We start from the raw sequence: 25,993 nt of genomic DNA on the forward strand, positions 1-25,993 counted from the left end.
AAATATAAATAAATACCTCACAAACATGTGGTTCCTAAAAGTTCCTCACCTAAAGCTTGCAAGCATCACAAAGTATGAAGTTTGCATTTATCACTCTTATTAATTTTATTACCAGACACAAGCGCTGTACTTGAGTCAGTCTGTCAGTACAACTTCATGGTGAAAGAACTCAGATTAAGGAAGAAAAAGGCCGGAGCAGGCATCGTTGCTGTACAAGGAGAAGACATTTATTGTAGAATTCCCAACATCACAGATGTGTGTTACCAGATTTGAGGTTGTCTTTTGATTCCAGTGATTCAGACAGGGTGAAAACATACACTCACATGCACGTTGCACACCTGCTCACCTACACACACACACACACACACACACACACACACACACACACACACACACACACACACACACACACACACACACACACACACACAGGCTGACAGCCGTACATACGTTCACAGTTTTGATACTTGATACAAAAATTGAAATACAAATACAAATAATACCACAATAAAAACATTGTATTTTTTAGAAATCTTATAGCTATGTTCTCTATTCTGTAGAAAGACAACTAAGATTTAATAAGTCAACATTATTTTTTGTCTTTCTCTAAAATGATTGGTAAGATATCATCATAACGAAAATTCTTAGTATATATAGTTTTTATCCCTAGTTTCTCAGACTGAGCCTGCCTCCTGACCTTTATTCACAGGGTGCTTCAATGCTAACGTCCTGCACACATAAAAATCTGCTTCTGCCTTAATGAGGCTTCGCTTACACTTGTCTCCTCTTTTCAGATCAGTTAAAGCAGAAGATGAGTCACTTTCTTCCCCCAAAGCCCGATGACAAGCCCAAAAACTGGGTCAAAGGTCAACTCAGGATCGTCCTGCTCGACGCCCTGGATTTGAGAATGAACAAAATGACTAAACTACAAACCTAATGTTGAACGTGAAGCCGTCCAGTATTGACTTATCTGACTGTGACTTCGAAGATAAAAGAGCAGACAAAAAGCAACGCTGTTAAAAATGAACCATTTTCGTTGTCAGCTCAGTGTTGAGGAAGATGCTTCTGGATTCGCCCACCATCCATATTCTACAGCCAGACCTGCCAGTGTATTGCCTTTAAAATTACAATTCATAACAAGTGACGACAGGTAAAACACGTATGTCACCATGCAAAATGCACAACTGAATAAACAGTAATGGACGACAGAGTTCAGGAGCAAACCTGGAGCGTTAACCCAAACCAAGTCTTCGCTCGGCTCGTTGCTCAGAAAAACCTCCTCCGCCTCAGAGAAACTACAAAGCAGACAGATTTGCAGAGGTGTGGCCAAAAAAAGCAAGACCGTTATTTTTTTTACTTCCCATCTGCTCTGTGAATTCTGTCCTTAATGTCGAAGTGAGTATTTATACAAGTGCGGTGCACACACAACTAGAAAAGTTTGGAAAGAAGAGGGCAGCAAAAGTAAAAATCCCAGAACTACTCTATGCCAAGTTCATGATGTGTTGAAGTTGTTATTGTGTTGCTCTTGCAGCAGTAATACAATATCTACAACCAAACGTCCGCCGCCGGCCGCACACAGGGCATCAGCCTAAGCTGCTGACATTGAATGTGCAGCATCTGCAAGGACGGGTGTGAAACGTCTCATTTCCCTCGCATTTTTGTATCTTCCCGTCTTAAGGAGGAGGAGACATAGAAGGTGGTTCAGCAGCAACAGAAAATTAGTGTTCGCACTGCGACTCAGTCCGTTTCCTCCAGAGAGACGGCCGCCATCGGGGGAACAAGGATTTCATCCACGGCTGACAAAGAAGCCAAGTTTAGGTTTTTGCTACAAGATGTTCGTCTAGAAAAGGTTGTCATCGCGATCAGAAGTTGTTCCGATAAGCAGCATCATGTTTGTACTGAGTTCAACCCTAGTTCCTGTGTGTCACAGTAGTTAAAGGGCGGTTCACACTTGTCACTCTAAGATGTGTTATTCTGAAGTGTTTACTCATTGACCCACAGACACAAATGCAGAAAACCTAATTAGAAGGTTGAGTTGAGTTGTTTTCCTCCACTGCTCGGGTTTTTCTTCCTTTACAATGCTACCTAACACTCAAACCAAAGGCTGGCGGTCCCCACACCTGAATCACCACTACCCACACACCCACCAGCGTACCCGCAGTGTGAACACCCTGTAAGGAAATCACTGATGTGCTACACAAAGAACTTTTCCACAGCTCCCCACTCAGCCACACGGGGAAGTCAAAGGCTACTCGGCATGATGTCAGTGTCCTTTAAAGTGTCAGGAACAACCGCGATCCTGATCGAACAGTCCACAGGGAAGGCGAAGGCTTTGCTCAGCAGGCAGTGGAGGCGTCCATGGGGCCTGTGGCGCCCTCTACAGCCGGAGGGTCTAGATCATCTGGTCTGCAGCTTGTTGTTTATCCTCCACTAACACACACACACACACACACACACACACACACACACACACACACACACACACACACACACACACACACACACACACACACACACACACTAGCACACACTAGCACACACACAGTCCCCCCGCCGTTCCTCCATGTCTACTTTGGTGGTGAGCGATGGTCAGACTGAGGAAGAGGAGGGTTGACGAAGCACGAAATGTTACCAGTTCATCATGGAGCTTCTGTTAAGGGTCATGAAGAAGACTTGGCTGCTGCCTCCAGAGCGCACAGAGGCAAAGAAGACCTGCAGACACAAGCATAGGGTGAGTCTGACATGGTAGAGCCAGAAATACATATGTGGTAAAGCCGACATGTCATGTGATCAGTCATCACGTTAACAGTGTCATGAGCAGTAACCTATAACCTGGCTGACATTTTAGTAACTTACGTAAATGCCTTAAATTACATGTGTATTAAAATGATAATGGCTGTTATCTCCCAGAAACAGCTGGGGGCATAGGAGTCTAGATGTTTTCTCACCTTGTCATTCCTCTCCGACAGGAACTTCAGTCGCTGAGCTCGCTTGTGCATGAAAACTCCGTCGAGGTGTCCCGTCTCCACGGAGCGGATCTCAATGGCCTTCTCTCCCCACCCCATGATCTGGTTGGAGTGGATGTAAGCTGCAGGTGTGGGAGAGGGTGCGCACACACACACACACACACACACACACACACACACACACACACACACACACACACACACACACACACACACACACACACACACACACACACACACACACACACACACACACAGGGAGGTTGGACAGGAAGAGACTCAGCACCGTATCTCACACCCAAGCCAGTCACACCAGGAGGCCTCCGCCGCCTGGTCTCTGGGAGGAGATTATTGCAGCAGTTTCTGCGGGAACGATCACGATCACGGTTATTGGGCTTCCGTGGAGTTTGGCGTTGGTACATGATTTCAAGGGACCCTTGAGTTTCGATGTCACTATTAAATAAAGAACATTTCTGCGTCTGGTCTGGGACTGGGGGCCTGAGGTTGGGCTTGGCTGTGAGAAACTCTGGTCATGAACAGTAGAATACAGACAAACATGTCAACAGGAGACGATGTCCACATGCAAACATGACATGTAGCCACCAGGACAGAGTCAGTCCAACAGAGGTTTAATCCATTAGGACGCGCAAAATCAGTGAAGGCCAAGTGGAAAAACACAGAGACTCAGATCATCAGATCTGTGGCTCATCCTTGACGTGCTGAGTGAACTGATAAATAATAGATTGGTTTCAATGCGCTGCACTCAGCTCTGATCTGATGCAGATGCTTCATCTTTCATTTTAGCTGCTGAATCTTACATCCGTTTCATTGGCTTTGACTTATTTGAGTCCATGCAGTCAAGGATAAAACTAAGATAATTAGAACATTTCACGGTTTACAGAACAGAAGGACAAACTCAACAAAAACAACACAAGAGCATCCTGGAACACACACAGAGGAGAAAGGGAGGATGACTGTGTAGAAAGAGGGAGGACAGAGGGAAGAAGGGAGGCTCTGCAGCACGGGAACGTTGGACATTAAAGGAATAAGTTCGGTTTTTAAGTTGTTATAGTTTGCGTTTAAGTGACACTAAAACCACCCAGAGTGTGTTTTTTTATTTACCGTTACGTCTACAGGACCCGATCCCATCATCTTCGCATCCGTTGAGGAGCTTTGTGTTGGTTTGAACTTTAGTTACTTGTGATGACCTTTGCTGTATTACGTCCTCACTTACACCACAGCTAAACCATTAATCAATCAAAAACCGCCTGTATTCCTTTAAGCTGTTAAGAAACCAGGTGTTTCTCTTTGTATCTGTCACTGAAAACAAAAGGCAGGAGGAGAAAGAGGAGCGCTGTTGTTAGCGGAGAAGGGTAGTGGCGAGTAGTGAGGGTGAAGCATGACCTGTTGAGGTCGCTTATAGAGGTCAGCGGTCAGGGGTCAGGAAAAGGGAGCTAACTGGTGGACATACCGACGGAGGTGGGCATCTCGCCCCACTGCAGCACCACGTCTTTGGTGATGCGTCCATAGGTGTTGACGTAGACGCCCTCGTCCTCGTAGCACAGCAGCATCTCCATACCGTCCGTCTTGGGTAGCACCACGATGGCGTGTGGGGTCACCTGACCCTGAATCTGCCAGGGCGACACACGGGAGGGGGTTTGAGGTGATGGGGCAGGGGGTTAGGGGCTGCCACGAGCCCACAGGGCGCCTGGACCCCCCCTAACGCCACCTTCCCCAGCCTGAGAGAGAAGAAACTGCTGCAACAATAGTCCCCTGTTCTTAACCACGCTATCGCCATGGAAACAGACATGAGCACAGCGTGACTCATGACTGCCAACAGCAACGTGAGGCGGTTTCCATGGTTACCGTCTCCTTCCCCCATCCACCTCTGACTGTAACCAGACTAGGTTAGAGGAGGACACAGGTTCAAAATTCAAACACATGCAGTCGCTCACTTATTCACTTTATAAGTGAGTCACCCAGAGAACGGTTCATTCATTCATTCATTCATTCATTCATTCATTCATTCATTCATTCATTCATTCATTCAACACAGCCTTACATGTGACGGGATGTAGATGTCATAAGGGTTGCCTGAGTCCACATCAATGACATGGAAACCTGCACTGGAGCCGTAAATGACCTTTAACCTCTGTCCCTCCTCCACAGTCAGGTCCACCAGCAGGGGGCGATGCTGCAGGTCAGTGAACGACTGAGGAAAACAGGACCAACACAAGGTTTAGTCATGTGAATCTGCACTAGTCTTTTTGTCACTAGCGGATCAACGCTCCCACGTTCAGACACGTCTCACCTTAAAGGCCATGAACTTGTGGTAAGGTTTCGGTGCCCAGGCGTAGATCTCCACTGAATTCTTCAGAGCAATGACCAAGAATTTAATCCTCTCGTACTTCACTGCAGGATGGAGCAGAGCAGAGTTACAGGCCTAAACGAACCCAAAGCATCTTAACTTGATGGTGGCCAGTTTCCCCACATCCCCCTCCCACATGTTCAGGTGGAGTTTTCTTACCAACTTTGTAGTGCACACAGCCCTCCAGCTCTCCGACGGTGATCCAGCCCTGCTTCTTTTCCACTTCAGGGTCGTTGTGCAGTATCCTGTTCCTGAGCCAGGACAGGTAATAGACACGCAGTTTGTTCTTCTTCCCTGAGTTGGAAGACAATAACAGCGTATGAGCGTCTCAGTGCTGCTTTAAAAGAAGCTTGGGGAAGTTAACAACCCGCCGTCAGATGCCTGTTTGTTCTAATGAGGCACGCTCACCTGAGATGGTGACCAGGACGTTGAGTCCCTCCAGAACATCCATCTGCTGGAAGCGGCGCCGGTTGATCAGGTTGTAGACTTTGCCCTGACCGCTGCGATCCAGCAGCATCAGGCCGTTCTCTGTCCCCACCAGCAGGTTCACTCCTGCGCACACACACATCATTTAGCCGGTCGCCGTGGCGATGATGAGGCGTTTATGCTGGGAGTCTCACCCCAGAGAGCTGCACACAGGATCTCAGAGTTGAAGCGCTTCTTGTACTTGCGGATCTCCGGCGTGTCGCTGTGCGGCCTGATGTTGGTGGGGTTGACGTTGACCACGGAGATCTTCCTGGCCTCATTGAGCCTGGCCTGCTCCTGCTCCTGCTTCAGCAGCTCGTCAGCAAACAGCGCTGGGAGAAGCACAGAAGCTCGTTAGCAGGTCCCAATGGCCTGAGTGATGAGGACGGGACAGGAGAAGGAGCTTGTTCAGACGTACCTGCGGCAGAGGTTTTGTCGTCATCGTCCGTCGGAGACGTCCCATAAACCCTGGGATCCACGAACGGAGTGAAGGAGGCCTTGGAGCAGACGCAGCAACACAGTTCGGTCAGTTAATGTTTGTCAGATTAGGAAAACTGTAGGAAACAGGTTACTGTCGAAATAAAGGAAACAAACGATATCAAGCACTTGGCTTCGTGGCTCAGACTTAGATTTAAGCTTTTGCTCTGTTTTACACGTATTTTGTTTCAACAAATCAAATGTTGGCTTCAGTGCCATCGTTTCCTTTATTTAGTCAGACTGGTGTCACATGCTCAGGAGCAGGGTGCAGGATTTGTTCTGGATCAGAGGTTGGAAAACCGAGAGAGAGGAGGAGGAGGAGATAAAAGAGAAGGATCGATTGACAGATCGGAGCAGGGGAGGGAGGAATCCATTTGATCCGTCGGTGGGGAAACACGGGGGCCACACAGGACAGGGCAGGATATGAAAGAGGCCACGTGGATGCTTTCTTTATCATTACCCACAAACCCTCTGGCTCTGAGGTTATTTAAATTTGTTGTCAAAGACGTTTTTACTGTCATTCACATTGTGACTGCATTGTTACATAAGATGCTGCATGTACTGTTGAAGGTTTTCATCCATAACTTGATACTAAGGAGGAACTTCAGAACATCTCCAAGATACTTGGACCAACTGGACTCCAGAGGATGAATTTATATTAAAGTGATGTTTGCTGCGCCCTCAGCCTCAGCATCGTCTTACTGGTGGCCGGTGGGGGACAGGTTTGTGGGCAGGTGACAGGCAGCAGGGGGACTGTCAGTCAGGATCAGGTGGGAGGGGTCTGTGGATCTGAGGGGCCAGGTCTGGGTGCTCCACCTACTTGGGCACCAGAGGCGTCACCAGGAGAGACCAGGGGGGAGGTGCTCTGCTGCACCAAATCGGGGAGATTGGCGATGGCAGTGAAGAGATTAGCGTTGCCGGGGAAACCGTTGCTGGCGGTGGAGCTACGCCTCTGTTCCCCGCGTTTCTGTGAAAGAGAAGAATGGGGGGGCTGCTGAGCAGAGCGGTCAGCTGATGGAGGCAGGGGCCCAGCTGTGCTGACATTTCGAAGCGGGCTGGTGGGTTCTGACCTCGAAGGCTTTCAACACAGAGAAATGTTTGTCACATGAAATGGTTCTGGAGTGACTGGGCTGTTCCTGAGCATCCTCCTGGTGCCGCTGCAGCCTCTGCCTAACAACTGGGTTGAGTGATGGGACATTCGATGCCTCTGCTGCACCAACATGTGAAGCTATTACCTTTGGTGTTAAAGCTTTGTGTTTGGAACATCATGCACAAATATAACCAACCGATATTAATTTGTTTGGCTGAAGCCGATCAGTGACACCTCAGGTTCACTGTCTCTCACCTCACGCATCATCAGGGTGTTGTCCTGGGAGCTGTTTCCATACGAGTCTGTGTGCGCGTCGTTCTGACTTCCTGTCACATTAAAGGGCTCGCTGTTTCCCTGACTCGCTGGCGGCCTGAAAAGTATCAGCAGGTTTGGAGCTTATGTCTCCTCACTTACAGTATCAGGTTCACAGATAATGTCCTATGTGTTGCACACACGAACACTCACATGATGCGTGGAATATCGCTGACTGCTACCGTTCCGTCGTTAGCGCCTTCCTCATCCTCGCTGCTGTGAGACTCCTCGCTGGATGAAGAGTAGTCAGTCACTTTGACGGGCGGGCGGCTGGTTTCCTCCCCCTGTCGCAGCTCCCTCAGCTCTTTGGCCAAAGCCGTCAGGTCCTGGAGGACAGGACATCAGAACCGTCAAAGAGGAGCGGGAGCATCCCTGCAGGATTCTGTCACGCGTCCATTCATGCTTCACCATGCATTAAAGACTCTTTTACTGTCTGTTATCATCATCATCATTAGAGGATGTTTATAACATACATTTGTCATTTAGTCTCTGTGGCAGCTGATGAAAACATCTGGTCAATGGGGGTCTCACTGTGGGACTACAGCGCTCCACGGCGCAACAGCATCGGAATTAGATTTTAGATCAACACCTCACAGCAGACGAGGTTTAATTAGCCGAGTCACAAGTTGATTATGAGACAGAAGCAGCAGAGAGTGATTTGCATCTTAAATGACATGGTTTGAATGCTCAGCTAATTAAAGCGAGGCCAGAAGAAAACTTAGGCCTTGTTCAACTTCACAGTGGGGACGTGCAGGATGCAGGCAAGAGACTCCTAAAGACTGGGCTGTCGTGTCTATTTATTGATAGTGATTAGTATAAATTATATATATTAATAATATAGTGGATGAACTAGGAATAATGCCATTAAGCTCCTCTACTTTAGTGCAGTTAAAAGCATTTGGGGTTTGATTCAGAACATCTGTTCAGAATTCAGATTCTGGGGCCTGTGTGAGATTTACAGCAGCTGCTGCATCCATGTGAAGCCAAATGAAGCTTCAAACGTTCTGTCAAATGATTTATGAACTAGCAGCATCATTTAATCTGCAGCTTTCTTTTAGTTGTTGTTGTTATGAATCTGGCAGCTGCCGAATGTTAAATGTGCTTCAGTGGTTGGTAGAAAAATGGGTTTCAAAGAATAAAGGGGAAGCAAAGAATTAATGAGTGGAGCTGCAGATGCTTCTGTGCTTTAGGGCAGGAGGGTCAAAGTATACAAATTCAGCCTCTGTGACATTTTCACAGCAGCACGGGGGTGAGAGAGGAGCGATAGAGGCTAAGTGACAGCAGGGGAAGGCGTGAGGAAGCCATGAGGTGTAGGAGGGAGGAAATAACAAGGCTGGTTCTCTTACCAACTCCTCCTGACGACGGAAGAAATGGAAGAAAGAGACAGAGAGAGAAAGTGTGTGACTGTGAAAATGAAACATGACCGCACAGATTTCTACAGTGACACGACGGCACGAATCCTACAGCAACCGATGAGCCAGGAACATCAGGGAAACAGGTCAGAACTGAGCCGGAAGCTGCGTGAGTCCAGGTAAACGCTCACACTCACAACAGCAATGCAGAGCATCGTCCTTATAAAGTGTGATGAGTGTTGGTTTAAAGCCACTGTGCGTTTGGGAAGGTGCCAATCCAACAGAGCATCACCTGACGAATCAACACAAATAAAGTGTGGATCTGCACAGAAAGTGGGAAGATGCTGGTCCTGCTTCTGGCAACAGGCTGTGACTGAAGGTGGTGCTGGACTCACTGGACCCACTGACGGTGTGAAAACGGCGACAAACAGAAAATAACGGCGTTAAATTATTTTGTTCTAGCAAAGGATGGAGCTTGAGACTTTCCAAGATGTGAGAAGCATCACATGAGAAAAGTGAGTGTGAGAAAAGATCCTGAGACTTCGTCGCTGGAGTGGGAAAGAGGTGAGAAAGAACAAGGGCTGAAGGAGGTGGGGCGTCACTAACCTCGTCTACAGCTTTCTTATAGCTCTGAGGAAAGATGGAGAGAGGATGAGAGTAGGGAGGCAGCGGGAATGAAAGCAGCGTGGTTAGTTCAGACACAGAGCGCGGACGTGTTGGTGCGAGCTGCTGCACTGCTCCACTCACCGCCGGCCTGCTGGGCCGCGCCGCCTCGCGCCCGTCCTCTTTGGTCTCGTGGGAAGAAAGAGTGGAGCCTTCAGTCTTAGCGGCCGGGGTACCTGAGGACGAAAGGCAGAGAAGTGTCTCGTTTTGGAGCCTAAAACCCTTTATGTGGCATGATATCAATCAGTGTGCTGATGCGTCATGATGATAAATTAGAGAAAACTAAACTTAAAGGAACATTTTTCCGGGAAAGTGAATGTTTTGCTAATTTAGGTCATTAATCAAAAGAGAAGACATTTTCTGGAAAAGAGAAGCTGTATATTCAAAAAGTTTGAAATAGTGCAGGAGAATATATTTATTTAGTATTTCTAAATAATTTAGGCTATTAATAAAACGCTGAGAATTTTAAATCTATCTTCTTTTTATTGCTGAGTAATAATAAAGTGGCATCTGAGTGTGCACCTCGCTCGTTGGAGCCTCCCTGGGAGCTGGGTGTGCTGGAGCTGGAGGAGCTGCCGCTGCTCGTCCTCTTCAGGGGCGTCTCCATGGAAACGTCGGTCCTCCGCAGGTCAGGGTTGCTACGGCAACACAAACACAGCCTCATTCATGCAGGAAGCGCTGCTCCAAACCATCACACCTGCGTTCCCACAGCTCCACATCAGAGCGTGAGGTTGGCTTCATGTGGTGTGTGTGTGTGTGTGTGTGTGTGTGTGTGTGTGTGTGTGTGTGTGTGTGTGTGTGTGTGTGTGTGTGTACCTGGCCCGGATGAGATGAGCTCCAGCCCGAGGTCCGAGTCCAGGTCCGTTCCCTGGAGAATTCCTTCGAGCCAACGCAGGAGAGATGGAGGTCGTCCTCTGAGGGACCTGAAACGTAACCGACAAAGTGTTGAATGTAGAACCTGCGGATCTGAATCATTTCTGTCTGTCGTCAAAATAGATTTTCCTTTATCGCGGTGGCTCCTATGACTTCACCAGACGTGGGATCTTAAAATGAAACACACAGGCACCCATTCATACAACAAAGCAGAGTTGATCAGACAGAAACAGGCAGGCTGTGGCATGCAGAGACCTTGGGCGGCATGTCGTCGTCCTGCCGCAGCCAGGAGCTGCGGTCCAGCTTGTCGAGGGGAGGCGCCAGGCGGGACAGGGGCAGGGGAGGAGGGGTGTCAGAGGTGGGGTCGGAGTTCTGCCGGGGCATGGGAGGCCGGGAGGGTGAAGGTGATGCCGAGGAGGAGGACACCCCGTGGGGGTCGTAGAGAGACTGAGAGCCCGACAGGCCGTGGCTCTTCACCTGCATCAGGTGGGCCATCTGGACGCACACGAGCAGGAACCAGGCAGGAGGTTTGCACCGTGGGATCAGGTTCAAGGCAGGAGGGAAGATGCAGAGGGAATGATGAGGAGAGGGAGGGGGGTGAATCCAAGTGACAGAGGAGAGAAACACATGCCTCAGGGTGCATTCACACCAATCAGTCCAAACCATCGAGCCTTTGCTCCACTAATAACCTGCAGACTATGTGACTGACTCTCACTTTGTCCTGAAATCTGGAAATCTGACAAACAGCATCTGGATCTCAGTGTGATGATCTACAGGGTCCTCGACAGCTACCGTCCTGCTGCTTTTCCAACTCTCCCGGCTGATTACCTTGATCAGGTGCGTCAGTAAGCTGCTGACTGGGTAAACACACCTGGTCAAGGTAATCGGTATTAGCTGGGACAGGGAGAGTTGAAAAACTAGCAGGACAGTAGCTCTCAAGGACCTGGATTGAGCACCCCTGATCTACAGTTACTTGTCTGGATGTTGGAGTTTGACTAAAATGAGATTTGACATTGATTTGATGAGTTAGAAGCTGGAGTCTCTCCGCTCCACTAACACACCTGTGGCTCCATGGAGCGGTGCATGGGCGGGGTCCGGGCCTGTTGGATGCCTCCGCTGCTGAAGGACTCGGAGCGGGGCGGCAGTGACGGGTCTGAGATCCGGTTGGAGACTTTATGCTGCAATGGAGGAGAAGTCTGTGTGCTCATCTTATAATGCTCCTCCACCTGACACACACACATCAGACCACAGTCACTCAGCATGCAGGGGGTCGTGACACAAACAGCTGATCCAACCTTCTTCTGAATATTATCATTAGATATTAGACATCTATGCTGAACATCTGCAACAATGATTGGGTTTTGCACTTTGCAAATCACCGTAGTAAATAAAAGAAAATTAACCAAAAGTCAGTAAGTAAATGTTAGTAAATGTGTTTAAACAGGTGAGTGTTCAGACAGGATTCATGTGCTGAGCTTCAACAGACTGGACCGTGTCTAAACGTCACACATCTGTTTTTAGGGTGGAACACTGGATTCCTGCTCTAATGCACTCAGATGAGACTCGTGCACCGTGTGGACGTGCAGCTTCCAGGGGGAGGGCCAGATATAGCTACAGCTGCCCTACATCAGGCCAGCGGCGGCCACCAGAGGGCAGCCCTCAACGTGTGTGTGTGTGTGTGTGTGTGTGTGTGTGTGTGTGTGTGTGTGTGTGTGTGTGTGTGTGCGCCCGCGTGCGTCTTGGATAAGATGATAACACCAGCACAGCAGAGACTTTGGTGGCTCCACTGGACACGTGGACACAAATTAGTCTGAGAGAAACAAAGGCTGCAGGAGAAGACCATGTTAGTCTGAGTTGTTCCAGTCAGTCACCTGTAACTGACTGTGTCATTAATGGGAATGAAATCCACCTGAAAGCCCCAGACAGCGTCAATCACCTGGTAACAGAGACGAAGCGAAGGTTAGTTAGAGACGAAAGTAGGTCATGAGGAGGAGAGAGGAAAGCTGACCAACAGTAGGATCAACCACGCTGACTCAGCGTTAGCGCCATGAGAACTGTCCGCTCTGGTCTTTCCTTTCATCGACCCAGAGAGGCAGACGTCAGCTCTAGGCTCGAAGGCGAGCAAATGGAGATATCCCACCACCGGGTTAGAAGGCGTCGTCTCACCAGGGTTAGTTAGTTGGACGATGAGAAACAAAGAGGAAGAGCAGGGACAAAGTGCCCGTCTGTTCTTCGACTGACCCAGCGGCCGGGGCTCCGGCCCCTGGACTCGGAGTCCTGGACCCTGGAGTCGGGGCTCTGCCGACGCATCAGCGGCAGGGGGGGTCCGGGTTCAGGGTCCGGCATGCAGGTGATGCGAATACGGGGCATGTGAGGGTCGTCGCGAACAGGACTGACGTTGGCGGGGTAGGAGGGGGGGCGGGGGCGGGGCTTGTAGCCGGGCAGCAGCAGCAGCGTGTCGAGGTTGGTGTCCCGCGTCTCCGTGAAGGAGTGGTACTTCTTAGTAGGGACACGGGGCGAGTTGCTCTGAGCTCGACGCATCACCTGGAGAGTGAGGTCAGCGGGTAAACAAACAAGCAAACAGCTGGAGAACGGGGCCAGCGCCATCTTGGAGCAGCTGATTGAGCCTTTGAATCAAACTACTGTTTGTTAAATGCAGCCAAAACAACATCAATGGAGAGTTTCAATCCAAAATGCTTTAAGATCATGAAACTCTGTTACACTTTTATAGGATGATAAACATTAAAAACCTTCACTGATGTGTTTGTTACATAATCTCTCACTGACTAATGTGAGGAGGATTTTAATGAATTAACTAATGATTTTGGAATGAAACTCATTTGAAACATGACCGAGGCGTCTTAAGGCACGAATGGCGAAGAGGTGCAGCTAAAACAAAGACAGCATCAGTAGAGATGAGACACGCTCCTCCTCAGGTCAAGCGTCGGCCCTCAGACCCTGGAAGAACTGAAACTCCAGCTGCTTCGTGGATGAAAGCTGCTGGTGAGGACGTGTGTTGCGGCTCAGCCGTGTTGGGTACGGTACCTCCTTGGCCCAGGCCGGCTTGTCGTTGCTGCTGGGGGCCTGGTCCTTGTAGTGGTACAGCTGCTTCTTGTCCTGCGGCGGCCGCGGGGGTTCCTGCTGCTGCTGCTGCAGCGACACCAGGTACGCTCTCTCCTGCTGCAGCTGCCTCTGCAGCCGCTCGGCCTGACGCTGCTCCTCGATCTGCTTCCTCTTGTACTCCTGCGTGGAGGAAAGACTGGCGTTATGCGTGACCTTCGACCCGACGCCCCATCTGCCTGGACGCTCATTCTCAGCGTCTTCATGCGTTCCTCGCACCTTCACGTCACTTCGGATGTTGGCATTTATCTGAGGGGCGTGTGAGAGTCTGCAGCTGCTACCGCGTGCCACAAAACCCGCTGGGCGACACCACAGCGCTGTCCAACGGTTTGACACCATCGATGAAGCTGATTAAAACGATGAGCATCGGCTGAAGTGACGCATCCACAGCGACCGCCGACTGATCAGATGTGGACGCGTCTAAACAACAAACGCAGCGTGTGTGTGGGACGTTACCAGCAGAAGGGCCTGCTCCTGCAGGAGCTGCTGCTGCAGGATCTCCAGCTGCCTCTGCTCCTCCTCCAGCTGTCTACGGATATACTCCTAACCATCAGACAGAAAGCAGCGGCGGCACCGAGCAGGAAACAGCAGAAGAGAGGAGGAAAGAGGACAAACGCGGGTTTATTGAAGAGCAGACAAAGAAGGGTTAGTAACAGTTAAAGGAGGGAGGAGGATGAAGATCGGCTTGATTGCAAGAGGCAGGAATTTAGATTTGAGAGAAGTACCACGACAGGCCTGCAGGGAAAGCTCCCCGTTAGTGATGCAGTCACTGGTTCTATGTGTTGGAGCACGAAACGCTGCTCGAACCCTTTCAACTAACGCTACAGTAAAACTCGACAATAAGACGATCTATGAATGAATGACGATTTAAAACGCAGCTCACGAGTCAAGTGTGTCTTTATCAAACCTCTTTCAGTCTCTCACTCACAGTTACACTTTAAAAAACAAGCAAATTCACATTCATGTGCATCAAAAGTTAAAGAGCTGGAATTCATTTTAATTTGGCAAAAGGTCTCTGCCTGGTTTTCATAGTGAGACACTCAGGTAGTGAATAGAGCTTTTATTGGATGGTTTGGTAGTTGAAGCCCAGCATGTGGCAGCTGAGTCATGTTTAGGCACAGACTCAACCCGGTGACTCACGAGATGTGAGAAAGGTTCCTTTTTTCTAGTCTGTCCATCGATAATAGTGAAAACTCTAATTAAAGCTGTGGGCCCTTCACATCGGTGCTGTGCTCGGGTCTCGCCCCACCTGCTCTCTCTCGGCGTGCCTCCTCTCCTCCTCGCGGCGGAGCTGCTCCATCTCTTCGTACCTCCTCCTCTGCTCGCGCTCCTGCTGCTTCCTCAGCTCGCGCTCCCGACGCTGTTGCTGTGGGCGGAAAGAACTTGACACGACGGCACCTCAGCTGTGCGTGTGTGTGTGGTGCATCACCAACATCACAGGTGTGGACGGGCCTCGCGTCCGTTTCATAATCAAAGCTCAAGTGTTCTTCACACTCGGCTGGGTAGTTGTTGGTGAACTTACAGATCCGGGCCTGTGTCTGCCTCAGACGCTAACTCCAGCGCTACGCTAACTCCAGCACTACGCTACCACCAGCGCTACGCTAACTCCAGCGCTACGCTACCACCAGCGCTACGCTAACTCCAGCGCTACGCTACCACCAGCGCTCCTACCTCCTCCAGCCGCCGCCGCTGCTCCTTCTGCTCCTCGATCCGTTTCTGCCGCTCAGCCAGGAGCTGGCGCTTGTGCTCCTCGTTCTGCTGCTGCTCCAGCTGCTGACGCCGGATCAGCTCCGAGCGCTCCTTGTTGGCCAGCTGGAGGCGCAGGAAGTCGCGCCTCAGGGTGGACTCCCCGGGAATGTTGATGATGGAGCTGCAGGAGGAGGAACCAGAGTCTCAGCAGCCATCGACCGAACTCGTGGCAGTGACAGTGAGCGGTACCGTACCTGGGCTCCCCCACGTCCCGCTCCTCGTCCTCCTCCTCGCTGCCGCTGTACTCGTACTCGGTCTCGTCTGGAGGAAACAAACAGAGTCAGGTTGCCTTTGGTCGGACTGGGTGAGATGTGAGGTGAGTCGCGGGGGTCGCCTCCTCACCCCTCTCCCCCCTCCTCTTCTTGGTGCGGTCGATGTGGTCCTTCAGCTGGATGCGGACCTGCCGCTCGTTGGGAAGGTCCCGGATGAAGGGGTGTTTGAGCAGCTGCTCCGTGCTGGGCCTCTGGCTGTGGCTCTTCACCAGACAGCTCTCGATGAAGGACTGGAACTTCTTGGACCTGGCGATATCACATGGCCCACATGTTTAGTTTTAGCACAAGGAAAGGAAGAATCTACCAAAGTGTTCGTGACTCACCACTTCTTAGACTTGAGTCTGGGGGCAGGATTTCTGGGGATGAGGAAGAGCGCTCTCATTGGATGCATGTCACAAAGAGCTGATGGGCGAGAAAGAGACGAGGGATGAGACAAGAAAAGGATGTGACAAGAGGAAGAGGGGGGAAGGAGGAGAAATGAGGAAAGAAAGCACAGGAGAGAGGAAGAGAACATGACAACAAGACAAAAGGATGAGAAACGAAGAAAGAGGCAGAGAAGAAAAAGACACACAAAACAGAAATAGCTGATCTGTGATCTGCGTCCGCTAACGGTGCAGGCAGCGAGCTTCACACTTACGCGGTGCTCCCTCTGCCATCTCTATGGCCGTGATGCCGAGCGACCACAGATCACTCTGCAGAAGGAGAGAAACGGAGAAGTGAAACTTGACATCCACAGAAAGCATTTAGCACGTCGTGTCGTGCTAACGGCTAGCTGCTAGCTGCCATCTGCCCGCTTCCAACTCTTTATCCCACAAACCGCTATTTCATGTTCATGAACGCCCCAGTGTGTCAGCGTTAATGCTGGTAGAGCGGCAGCCACAGGGACTCGACCCGTCCCCGGCACAGAACACCCTCCACTCAGAAGGCAACACACCTTGAAGTCGTAAGTGGCGTCGGGGTTCTCGTCGCAGGCAATGACCTCCGGCGCCATCCAGTACGGGGTCCCAATGAACGTGTTCCTCCGACCCACGGTCCGGTCCAACTGAGCGCTCACACCGAAGTCCACTACACCAACACAGAACAGCTTAGTGGGTCCAGCAGCACCAGAGGATGTGTGTGTGTGTGTGTGTGTGTGTGTGTGTGTGTGTCTCACCTAACTTGACCTCTGCGTTCTCTGTCAGCAGGACGTTCTGTCCTTTGATGTCTCTGTGGATGACTTTGTGCTGGTGGAGATGGGTCAGACCCTGGAGACAAACGCACTCATGAGGCCACGCCGTTCAAACCTGGTGTTGTGATGCTCAGACGGCGTCGGTTCTCACCCTGAGGATCTCCCTGCAGATGTAAGCGATCCACTCCTCCTTCAGCGAGTTCCCTTTGGTGTTTTTGATCAGGTCCGTTACAGAGCCGGCCCCACAGAACTCCATCACCAGCTGCATGCACACAAACAAGCAGAGCATCGGGTCGAACCGACTCCACCACTCACGAGTCTGATCCAAAAACATCAGGCCTGACTGTGGATGAGTGACAGCAGCACGTACCCACAGCTGGTCGTCCATCCCAGGAGGGTTCTTCTTTATAAAGGCTCCGTAGTAGGTCGCAATGTTCCTGTGGTGGCTGTACTTCTTCAGCATGTTGATCTCCGCTTTAATCTCCTCCTCCTCATCCTGAATACACACAAACGACACAATGCTGCTGACACAGTCCTGTGTTTAGTGAATCGACTCCTGGAGGATCAGATGAGGAGGAAAAGCCTCAGCAGCATTTGAGGATGACAGGCTGCTGCTGGAGACTCTGACCTGCAGCTGTGTGTGAGTTACTTACTCCTGTGACGTCCATGACCTTGATGGCTGCAAGTTGGCCTGTTTTGACATGGCGACCCTGAAAGGCAGCGACAGACAGACAATCAGCACTGAGACCTAAAAGGATCAGGATGCTCAGAATCATTCCATGTGTTCAATGAAACAATCACATTTTACGAATACAAGGAAACCAAGCAGGAAATGTTTCACTTTGTGAATTAAACAAACCAGTTTTCTTACTTCCTCCAAACAGCAACAACTTGTTGACAGACAACATTCACACAGAAACAGTTATGGTTCAGTAGCAGCGACTGTTTTCTTGTATGTTCATTTCTGAATGGTTTTGTTTCTGGGACCCCTCGTTTGCATCTCGCGGCCCCGTGACGGACCCTGAGCCACAGCTTTAAAAACAGACGGCTGCACAAGTCTAACTTCTCCACCTCCAGCGTCTGAATTCTGAAGTCAGCATCGCAGCTGTTGACGTGGGAACGAGGAAATGTGTCCACATCACCGCCCCCTGCCCACACAAACACACCGCTTCCTCCTGGTAACCTAGCAACAGGCCCGGCACCCTGTCGCCGAGGGCAACAGATTTCGGGGTTGGAGGAGGGAAAGCGATGGAGAAAACAACGTTTCACACTCTGGGTCACTCACAAAGTTGCACTGATGTACACGCAGCGTCTTGGTTTCTTGGTGTTGCATCAGACGCCAGCTGAGGAACCGGCTCAGAATGCGGAGAAGAGTGCTGTTCTCCTCCTCATTGTCTGTCGCTGTTGTTGCAGCATTGCCTTCCTCACATGTGGGGCCCAGAGATTAGTCAATCTGAGTCATGGACTCAAGACGTGACTTGTCCAGAGACAAAAGCAGACTCCATTCAGCACAAACCACGCTAGCAAATATGCAAAGTGACCCACACAGGGGACGACCAGGTCCTGGTGTGAAACCAGGAGGCAGAACCTGGTCCGGTCTGGTCCGCCGATGGGTCGCACCTGCTGCATTCTTCCAAATGAGCTGAGCAACAGGGCTTTGTGCAGCTTGCTGTAATAAAGCACTAATTGCCTGATAGATTTCAGCTGTAACAGCCGTTTGAATATGAATATGATGCTGGGGAGTGGAGGGAGCCGATGAGTGGGAGGCTAATTGCTTAATCCTCCAGGCGCGGCCCCTGCTATGGAAATGCAAATCACCGAGCACTGGAGGGACCGCCGCTCCAGGGAAAGTTCCTGGAGGAGCCAGGAATTTTCAGGAGCCACCAAACAAAACACACAAAGCAAGCGAGACATTGTGGAATAAAAATCTGGATCAGGTCCTAAAGGTGTGTGAAGAGAGACAAGTGTTTCAGTCTAGCGCTTCACCTGAGAGTCAGGTTAAGTGTGGCTGCAGGACAAATGGCAGAAATCCACCACAATAAAGCAGAAGAACAGGAAATGATAGAAGTAGATGCTTTGTTTAGCCGTCGCTCCTCCTCCGTCACCGCCGGTCGGCCAAACAATCTCCCAGAGGCGACGGGGCTCCCAGAAGCGAGCTGGTCTGAGGAAGCTGCATTAAAACGCACACACACACACACACGCACGCGCGCGCGCGCGCTGGCACGCAGCGAGCAGGAGATAAAGATAGCGACAGAGCAGGAACAGGGGGAGGTGGCAGGTGAGGAGGAGGACGGCTGCAGATGGAAGAGGCCAGAATATCCTTCTGAGGCAGCTCCAGGTGGAAAAACACATTTTCCGCTCCGCGTTGAGACAAGTCTCACATTCCTGACGTGAACGCAAGTCCCGACACATTAAGACGGAGGCAGCGAGCGGACGGGGCTTCAGACTGGAAACCTGAGCGGGACCAGGAGCCGATCCGCTCGTATTGGTCTGTCGCTGTTGTTCCTGTGGTCAAACCGCCATAAATGTTGCTTCAGACGGTAAATTCCTGGAACCGAGGAGGCGGCGCGTCATCATCAGACGTGGGACTGGAAGTGTGAACCATCCCAGGACGCCAGCTCGTACAGCGGCGTGTACGGTGGCGCCGGCTGCCAGGACGCGGCCATAAAATCTGAACTTACTGTAGCAAAACCGTGTGTTGTTGCCTTTTGCCCGTGGGCAGCGACATGACGGCAGCAGGCTGGGAGCGTTCAGCAGGGAACCACCTCACGCTCAGAGCTCATGTGTGACCTTTGACCCTCAGCAGGCACTGGGGCATGTAGCAGCTGAATGTGAGGCCCGAGGCTGCGTTTGTGTTGGACGGTGACTCTACGGCGTCGAAGGGGAGACGCCGCTGAGCCTGAAGGCAACTCTATCACCAGCAGCCAGTCCACAAACACTCCCTTGCTCATGGGCAGGAACTCCAGAGGAATGCTTTGAAGCTCCAGTATCAAAACGTCCCATCAACGTGTTATGACATCACCATGAGTGTATTATTAACCCGTAGAGGCGCTAGTGCACATTAATAGATATAAAAGAAGTTACTGTTGACTGAAAGACGCGGTTTTGTTTGTGTCAGTGTTCAGAGCAGGTTTCAGACATTCCTAGTGTCGCCTCGGTTCTTCACACAAAGCGCAACAGAAATAGTTGCGTGGAAAGTGACAAAAGGAGCCCACAACAGTTCCAAGAGTTCTCCTGTACTTTCTCAGCTCCGCGTAAGTGAAACTGGGGCCGAAATGTTCCACTCGCGTCTTCAGGAAGTTGCAACGACAGTCAAACGCCGTAACCAGAAGCAGAAACGCTGCAGGTGAAGGATTCTGTTCCCAGCGACTGTAGGAACCTCAGAGGTCAAGCATCAGCACAAAGGACTGTGAGCTGCGACACACACTTCAGCTCCTTTAAAGACTCAGGGCACTTTCACACCTAAACTCGTTTGCTTCGGCCTGAATCAGTTGGTGAGTTTGTAAACTTGTAATAATTTCTCCTTGGTTTGGTTCCGTTTCACACACGGAAAAATCCAAGTGAACCAAAACACGTCACTTCAAACTACGTGAGAATGTTCTGTCTGCTTATTGTTCAGACGTGTCTGTGGTGGGAACAGAAAGGTAAACCTGGGAAGAAGGTCCTGTGTTGTGGACCAGTGCAGATAGACAGTTTTATGATGGAGGTCAACCTCCGCAGGTCGGTCCTCGTCCTGCTGCTTTATTACCTTGCTTGCATTGACCACTTCAAGCAAATCTTACAGTTTGAAAATGAAAGCCGTCTGGAAAACAATATATTGATGCACTGGAGTCTCTGAAGGCGCATATCAATGCAATACAGGAGGCGGCGTGCAGTGATCTTTCGGGGGTCTCGGTGCGGCTGTTTCGCACTCGAGAGCGAATGCCGTGTTCACGCCAAACAAAACCAACCGCACAAACAGGGAAAACGAGCTTGAGTTCCATTTAATAAGTAAATGTGTGAAACCACCTGGAAAGTCCAGCTGCAGGAAATCTGGTGAAGTTGTCAACCTGAAGCCTCAGCACAGAAATCCTCCACATTAGTTCAAGTTCATCTGTTTACAATGAGGGCAGCATAATGTAAACTCTAACGAAACCTAATGTCCAGCAGCTCGTCCTCATGTCACAATGATTACAGTGATCTAATGAAACGTGCTGCAGGTGCTCGGATCGAGTCTCTGTTTGACTGAGCCAGACGCTCACTTCAGACAAATCGCTGCTCGTGTTGACACTCGAATACTCGAAAGTCACGACGTGGTAATTACAGTATCGATCCCTCTGCTTCACTCTGGCCACCAGAGAGCTTCGTTATAAGCAGATTTTTCTTGCAGTGTGTGTTTTTATTTTATAGCTCAATATCTTAATTCAGTCCTCAGCGTGCGTCCCTTGGTTCTATCAATAATCTCTGTAGAAGAAGGCGTCGCTGAGCAGCGCGCAGATCGATACAGAACATCTAGCAGACAGAAGGAATTTGTTATAGCTGCACGTCTGAGTATCAGCAGGCGTGTGAGTGTGTTAATTGCTTCCAAAGTGAGGAGAACACACACACAGCCTCTCTGTTGTGTTGTTACAGCCTGTGTGGGCGTCTTCCGCTGCCTGACAAAGGAGAAACTCACCAACTTCACTTCTCTGGTCAAAAATTAGACGTTGTGGATTGCAGGAGCTCGTTTGGGAATCAGGAGGAGAGGACGACGCACCGACGCGTCAACAAACCCCAAATCATGGTTTTAAAGCCCAAAGTCTGAGCTCACGCTGCAAAACAAAGACTTCATCTTATCCACGAGCCGTTCCCGATTCTTTTGTTAAACAGAGGGTGGAAATGCCAAATGCAAAACACATGAAGTCATTAGGAAACACGACTATCCAGACCCAAAACACACGTAGTTTGCACCAGAGGACCAGTCGGTTTCATTCACAGGAGCCTGGAGGCCAGAGGCCGAGCAGGTCCCCCAGAGGTGAACATCTGATCCTGAAAGCAGCACAAAGCAGCAGTGAGTGGTTCCTGGGCTTTTAAAGGCCTGGTGCCGTCGCTGCTGGTGGTTACACCTCAGTGCCTTCAAACACCTATTCAATCCTCCTTCTCCAGATCACAAACAGAGGAGCTGTGGCTTTAACCCGTAAGCCTGATGAGGTTGGACGCTCTAGATAATGTGGCCTTGTCAGTGTGGCAACGCTGTGATTTGTCACCATGCAGTGATACTCAGGATCACATGCATTATCCTCCTCCACCTTCAGCTCGGAGGCAGCGGAGCGAGTCTGCACATGTCAAGTCAAGACCGTGGCCACTTCGCTGATTCACCACATACTAATTATCAGAAATTTCTATTAGCACAGACTGGAAACATTCAGCAGGTTTCTGGTTTCAGCCAGATGGTAAAAGTGATCAGCTGTTGTAAAATATGAGCAATTCTGTAACAGTAACAATGAAAAGATCAAGAGTAAAAAGAGGCCGCTCATTATTTTGTTCCAAACCATAAATGAATGAATGAGCGGTAGCAGTGAGTCGTACCTTGTAGACCTGCCCATAGGTGCCGTTTCCAACCAGTTCAACCAGCTCAAAGATTCCAGCTGGGTCCTGAAAAAGAAAGGGAGAAAGTAAAGGTGGAGCCTTGAAGGAACACAGGTCTGATGAGTGGAGGAGGTGTGAATGGGGGGTTGAGCGTCTCTGCATGTTGGAGCTGTGATGGACTGGTGACCTTTCCATGTGTAAAATACCTCTCCCCCAGCGAGTGGGGGTGGATGGAATGAATGAATGAATGTTGGAATTAGAAGAAGTTGCATTTTCTGCTTAAATTCTTTGGTTGGGTTCCATCTCCATGAGCCAAAGAGAGGTTTTACGTTTATATTTAAAATTGCACCACATTCCTTGTATTTGGATGTGGTGCTGATGGAACAGTTTGATATAGAGAGATATGCAAATTTGACTGACAGATAAAATCAGTGTGTATGTGTGTAGATTAACACACTGACTGATACTGAGGTGATGAACTAATGGGTGTTGGTCTAAAGTCCTTCATGCTGATCCTTCAGCCTCTACTGGACTGTGTTGTGACTCAAACACTCACACACAAGTGGAAATAATCTAATCTTCAGGCTGATTAACAAACAAACAGGAGTCCCGAAACACAGATCTCCATCTATACACACACCTGTGTGGTGTGTTTGAGGCTATTACACTAAGGAGGAAGAGCCTAAAATGCCTCGCTCTTGTCGGACTCAAGGTCAAACAGAAGCTCAATCCGTGGCCACACTCAGTGTTTAATTAGTCCAGGACCCGACACACGGAGGACGAGAGAGACGACGCACCTGAACGCATGCTTCACATCTGTCACTGACCCATGAAGTGTTTGTCCTCAGGAGCACGCTGGTTGTTTACAGTCTGAGGCTCCGCGTTGTTCAACCACTGCATCACTTTAAACAACCAACAGAGATCTGCTGTGTCAAAGTCAAACCCTTCACCCACAGCTCCACCGGCTCCGTATTGATCAGCATCACGTGTCTGAACAGTTGGTTTTTAACACGTCACCCGTGTTTCTGACCATCGGACTCGTGACTAATCAGCGTCTTCCAGCGCTGCAGCTGAAATGAGACGCTTTCCTTTAAGATAACGATGGCTTCCATTCATCTGACAAATGGAAGAGAACAGCAAAGAGCAAGGTCGCGACCTCTGCGTGTCTGTCACAGCTACGAATGCTGGCCCTGACCGCAGCCATCAGACGAACATAAAGTGTGTGAGGAGGAAGAGCCGGCGAGAGGAGGAGGAGGAGGAGGAGGAGGGATCAGACGGCAAAAGGAGCTGATCAGAGGATCATCTGGGACATGACACTCTGCACAAAGAGGAAGTGTGTGCGGACGAGCTTGCGACAGGCTTTGCGTCACGTTGAAATGTTTCCCCCCAGCTCTGCGCTCCGTCCTGGGTGACCTAATTTCCAGTTGTCGTGCCACGGAGGGGGAGAGAAGGATTCGGCTTTTTACAAGAACATCTCGTCTGATCCGCCCGTCCGGGCCCGGTGCCGCCCCCCTCCACGCAGACAGTCCCACCCGGCCATCGTGTCCAGACCTGACTGTTGCTCTGCAGGTGTAGCTGCGTTGTGTTGTGTCACATCTGGGCCTGTTTCACCTGAAGCTAGCACATGCTCCATCCACACCAGCTCCACATGCCTGTGAATGCACCGTGCTCTTTCCTGCTCGCCCGCATTCCTGAGCCCTCTCCTTATGCACACCTCCTAGCCTCTCGACGTGGGGGGCGCGCACGTGCACACGCGCAGCCCCACAAACAGCCCCAGCGACGCAACGCTGCTGTCGCCACAACATCGCGAAATGGCGGAACTCGCTACTGTTGCGGTTATCGTCGCCGTTACTCGCGGAGAGTATGTGCGAGCTTGTGTGGCGCGTGCGTGTGCGCGTGCACGCACGGCCTTTGTATCATTAACTGTCTCTCAGTGCGGAAACGTGTGTGCGTCTGCTGCGAACCTGCCACCGTGGAGCGGCTTAACATCTGCCCCATATAGTACAGACACAGCAGCCTCTATTATGCCGCCTGACGCACGCGCACGGTAGCGGTGCACGGGCGCAGCAGCAGCAGCTCTTGGCTTCATTACATCACGTCCCAATTGTTAGAAAAGCATCCACAACAAACAACAGGAGCGTCAGCGGGAGGCCACATGATCACACACATTCCGATTTCCGTCCTGATTTCCTCAATCACTGGCCGCTGTGCACGCGCATCATAGCCCCCCGCACACACACACATACACACGATCAAGCTTGTAGGTTTCCGCACATGCACGCGCACCACCGCTTCAGCAAGAGCAGAAGACCACGGAGACGCATCTTTGCGCGATGCTTGAAGCGGAGGGAGCGGGTGATGATGGAGAGAAGAGAGAGGGGGAAGAAAGGGGTGGGCAGGTGCTCAACAGCCTCACACGCACGCGCATACAATGGACAGGGACACCACACGCACGTCACACATAGAGAATCATTTACCCGCAGGGCAGACAGGTCTATCTCGTCCAGACTCCGCGCAGGGGAGTCGCTCGCCATGGTTCTGTGGGTAGAAACGGGACTCAAGATGGAAGCTTCCTCAACGACCATCGACCGAGAGGTGCAGAGCGGCGGGGATGAACACACTCACTCCTCTAAAATAAACAAATCCCCCCACCCACCCCCACAAGAAAATCCCCCAAAAATTGCTCGCGCGGCGGCGACGCTCTTCCGAGACGAGCGGCGAGCGCTCCGGGAGGGAGCGCGGACGGAGGAGGGGCGCGTGAGGGCGACGACGTGCGCGGAGCTCCAGGTGCTACATGCCGCACGGCGCCGTCAGTCCGCCGAACGCGCTGCTACATGCCCCCCGCTCGACCCCGACTCCGCACAGGGGCGCAGAGGACGCCGCCGAAGACAGACAGGAGCGCACAGCAGGCGAGGCGCGCGGACACACCGAGGCTCCCTCCGTCGATCCGTCCGTCTGAGTGGCGGAGCAGCGGCGCGCTTCCCGGGAGTGGCCTGCGAGGAGGAGGCTGCGCTACGGACAGAGACGCCCACAACGCCCCTCTCTGTCACACGCGCGCCAGGACGCAGCTGTGCGTTCCAGCATCGCGGCGTGTGAGGCGCACATGCGTGGTAATGAATCAGGTTCCAGGCTGCGGGTCACGGTCCCACCGAGCACGAGACCACCCTGCTCCTCCGCTGCCCAACGGCCTTTAAGACCCACGAGGGACCGATCCACGTTCATTCACGGCTAAGTGTCACATCAAAGCACAATTAGGTGGTGACATATGGGTCCTGGGTCCAGTGTGGGCATGGGACGCAGAGAAATAACAATCACTGATGCATGTGCACAAATGCTGCTACAAAAATATGTCAAATTTACTTCAAACAAATACAGAGAAACAGGTTTAAACCATTGCTGCAACAGGACATGTTTGATTTTGTATTGAGGCTCATTTCACAAAATGGGGTATTACAAAGAAAATACATTTGAAACCACAATAAGAACATTTCGGTTTTTCACTTGACGGTTGTAGACAGTTCGAGCCTTGGTTCCTCCTGGAGCCCAAACGTCATCTGTCCTCAAACCCAAT

General features: G+C 50.8%; 1 protein-coding gene across 15 annotated transcripts; it reads right to left on the reverse strand.

The window, feature by feature from the left end:
- Positions 1 to 205: 205 nt before the first annotated feature.
- Positions 206 to 25,354, reverse strand: tnikb (TRAF2 and NCK interacting kinase b). Of its 15 annotated transcripts, XM_055508547.1 has the most exons (35): positions 24,900 to 25,351; positions 22,423 to 22,488; positions 17,529 to 17,585; positions 17,246 to 17,371; positions 17,027 to 17,137; positions 16,861 to 16,951; positions 16,642 to 16,772; positions 16,345 to 16,399; positions 16,031 to 16,109; positions 15,778 to 15,953; positions 15,630 to 15,696; positions 15,358 to 15,556; positions 14,936 to 15,052; positions 14,143 to 14,229; positions 13,612 to 13,809; positions 12,808 to 13,110; positions 11,628 to 11,792; positions 10,822 to 11,061; positions 10,510 to 10,616; positions 10,216 to 10,331; positions 9,778 to 9,869; positions 9,637 to 9,660; positions 9,025 to 9,033; positions 7,832 to 8,004; positions 7,622 to 7,736; positions 7,087 to 7,243; positions 6,218 to 6,304; positions 5,955 to 6,131; positions 5,743 to 5,886; positions 5,494 to 5,628; positions 5,278 to 5,378; positions 5,029 to 5,178; positions 4,438 to 4,597; positions 2,949 to 3,088; positions 206 to 2,712 (listed from the first exon to the last, which is right to left on the reverse strand). In XM_055508547.1, exons 1-35 carry the CDS (start codon positions 25,005 to 25,007, stop codon positions 2,629 to 2,631), a joined length of 4,347 nt encoding a protein of 1,448 aa, XP_055364522.1. In that variant the 5' UTR covers positions 25,008 to 25,351; the 3' UTR covers positions 206 to 2,628. The 15 variants fall into 15 exon arrangements, 14 of the variants coding, with proteins under 14 accessions (XP_055364522.1, XP_029001442.1, XP_055364513.1 ...); XM_029145609.3 differs by lacking the exons at positions 9,025 to 9,033; positions 14,143 to 14,229 and having other exon boundaries at positions 7,075 to 7,243; positions 11,628 to 11,744; XM_055508538.1 differs by lacking the exons at positions 7,087 to 7,243; positions 9,025 to 9,033 and having other exon boundaries at positions 6,218 to 6,296; positions 24,900 to 25,349.
- Between the last annotated feature and the right edge of the window lie 639 nt (positions 25,355 to 25,993).

This window comes from Betta splendens, chromosome 4 (genome assembly GCF_900634795.4).
Source record: "Betta splendens chromosome 4, fBetSpl5.4, whole genome shotgun sequence".
Classification (NCBI taxonomy): domain Eukaryota; kingdom Metazoa; phylum Chordata; class Actinopteri; order Anabantiformes; family Osphronemidae; genus Betta; species Betta splendens.

What these genes read in the sequence shown, in the direction of transcription:
- tnikb (XM_055508547.1), bottom strand. Translation starts at nt 25,007, where the DNA reads ATGGTCGTTGAGGAAGCTTCCATCTTGAGTCCCGTTTCTACCCACAGA. An exon ending in AGCGATATTCCACGCATCAT is followed by an intron (nt 7,737 to 7,831) that starts GTGAGTGTTCGT and finishes GATACTTTTCAG; the next exon opens with GCCGCCAGCGAGTCAGGGAA. An exon ending in ACACCCTGATGATGCGTGAG is followed by an intron (nt 7,244 to 7,621) that starts GTGAGAGACAGT and finishes TCTCTTTCACAG; the next exon opens with AAACGCGGGGAACAGAGGCG.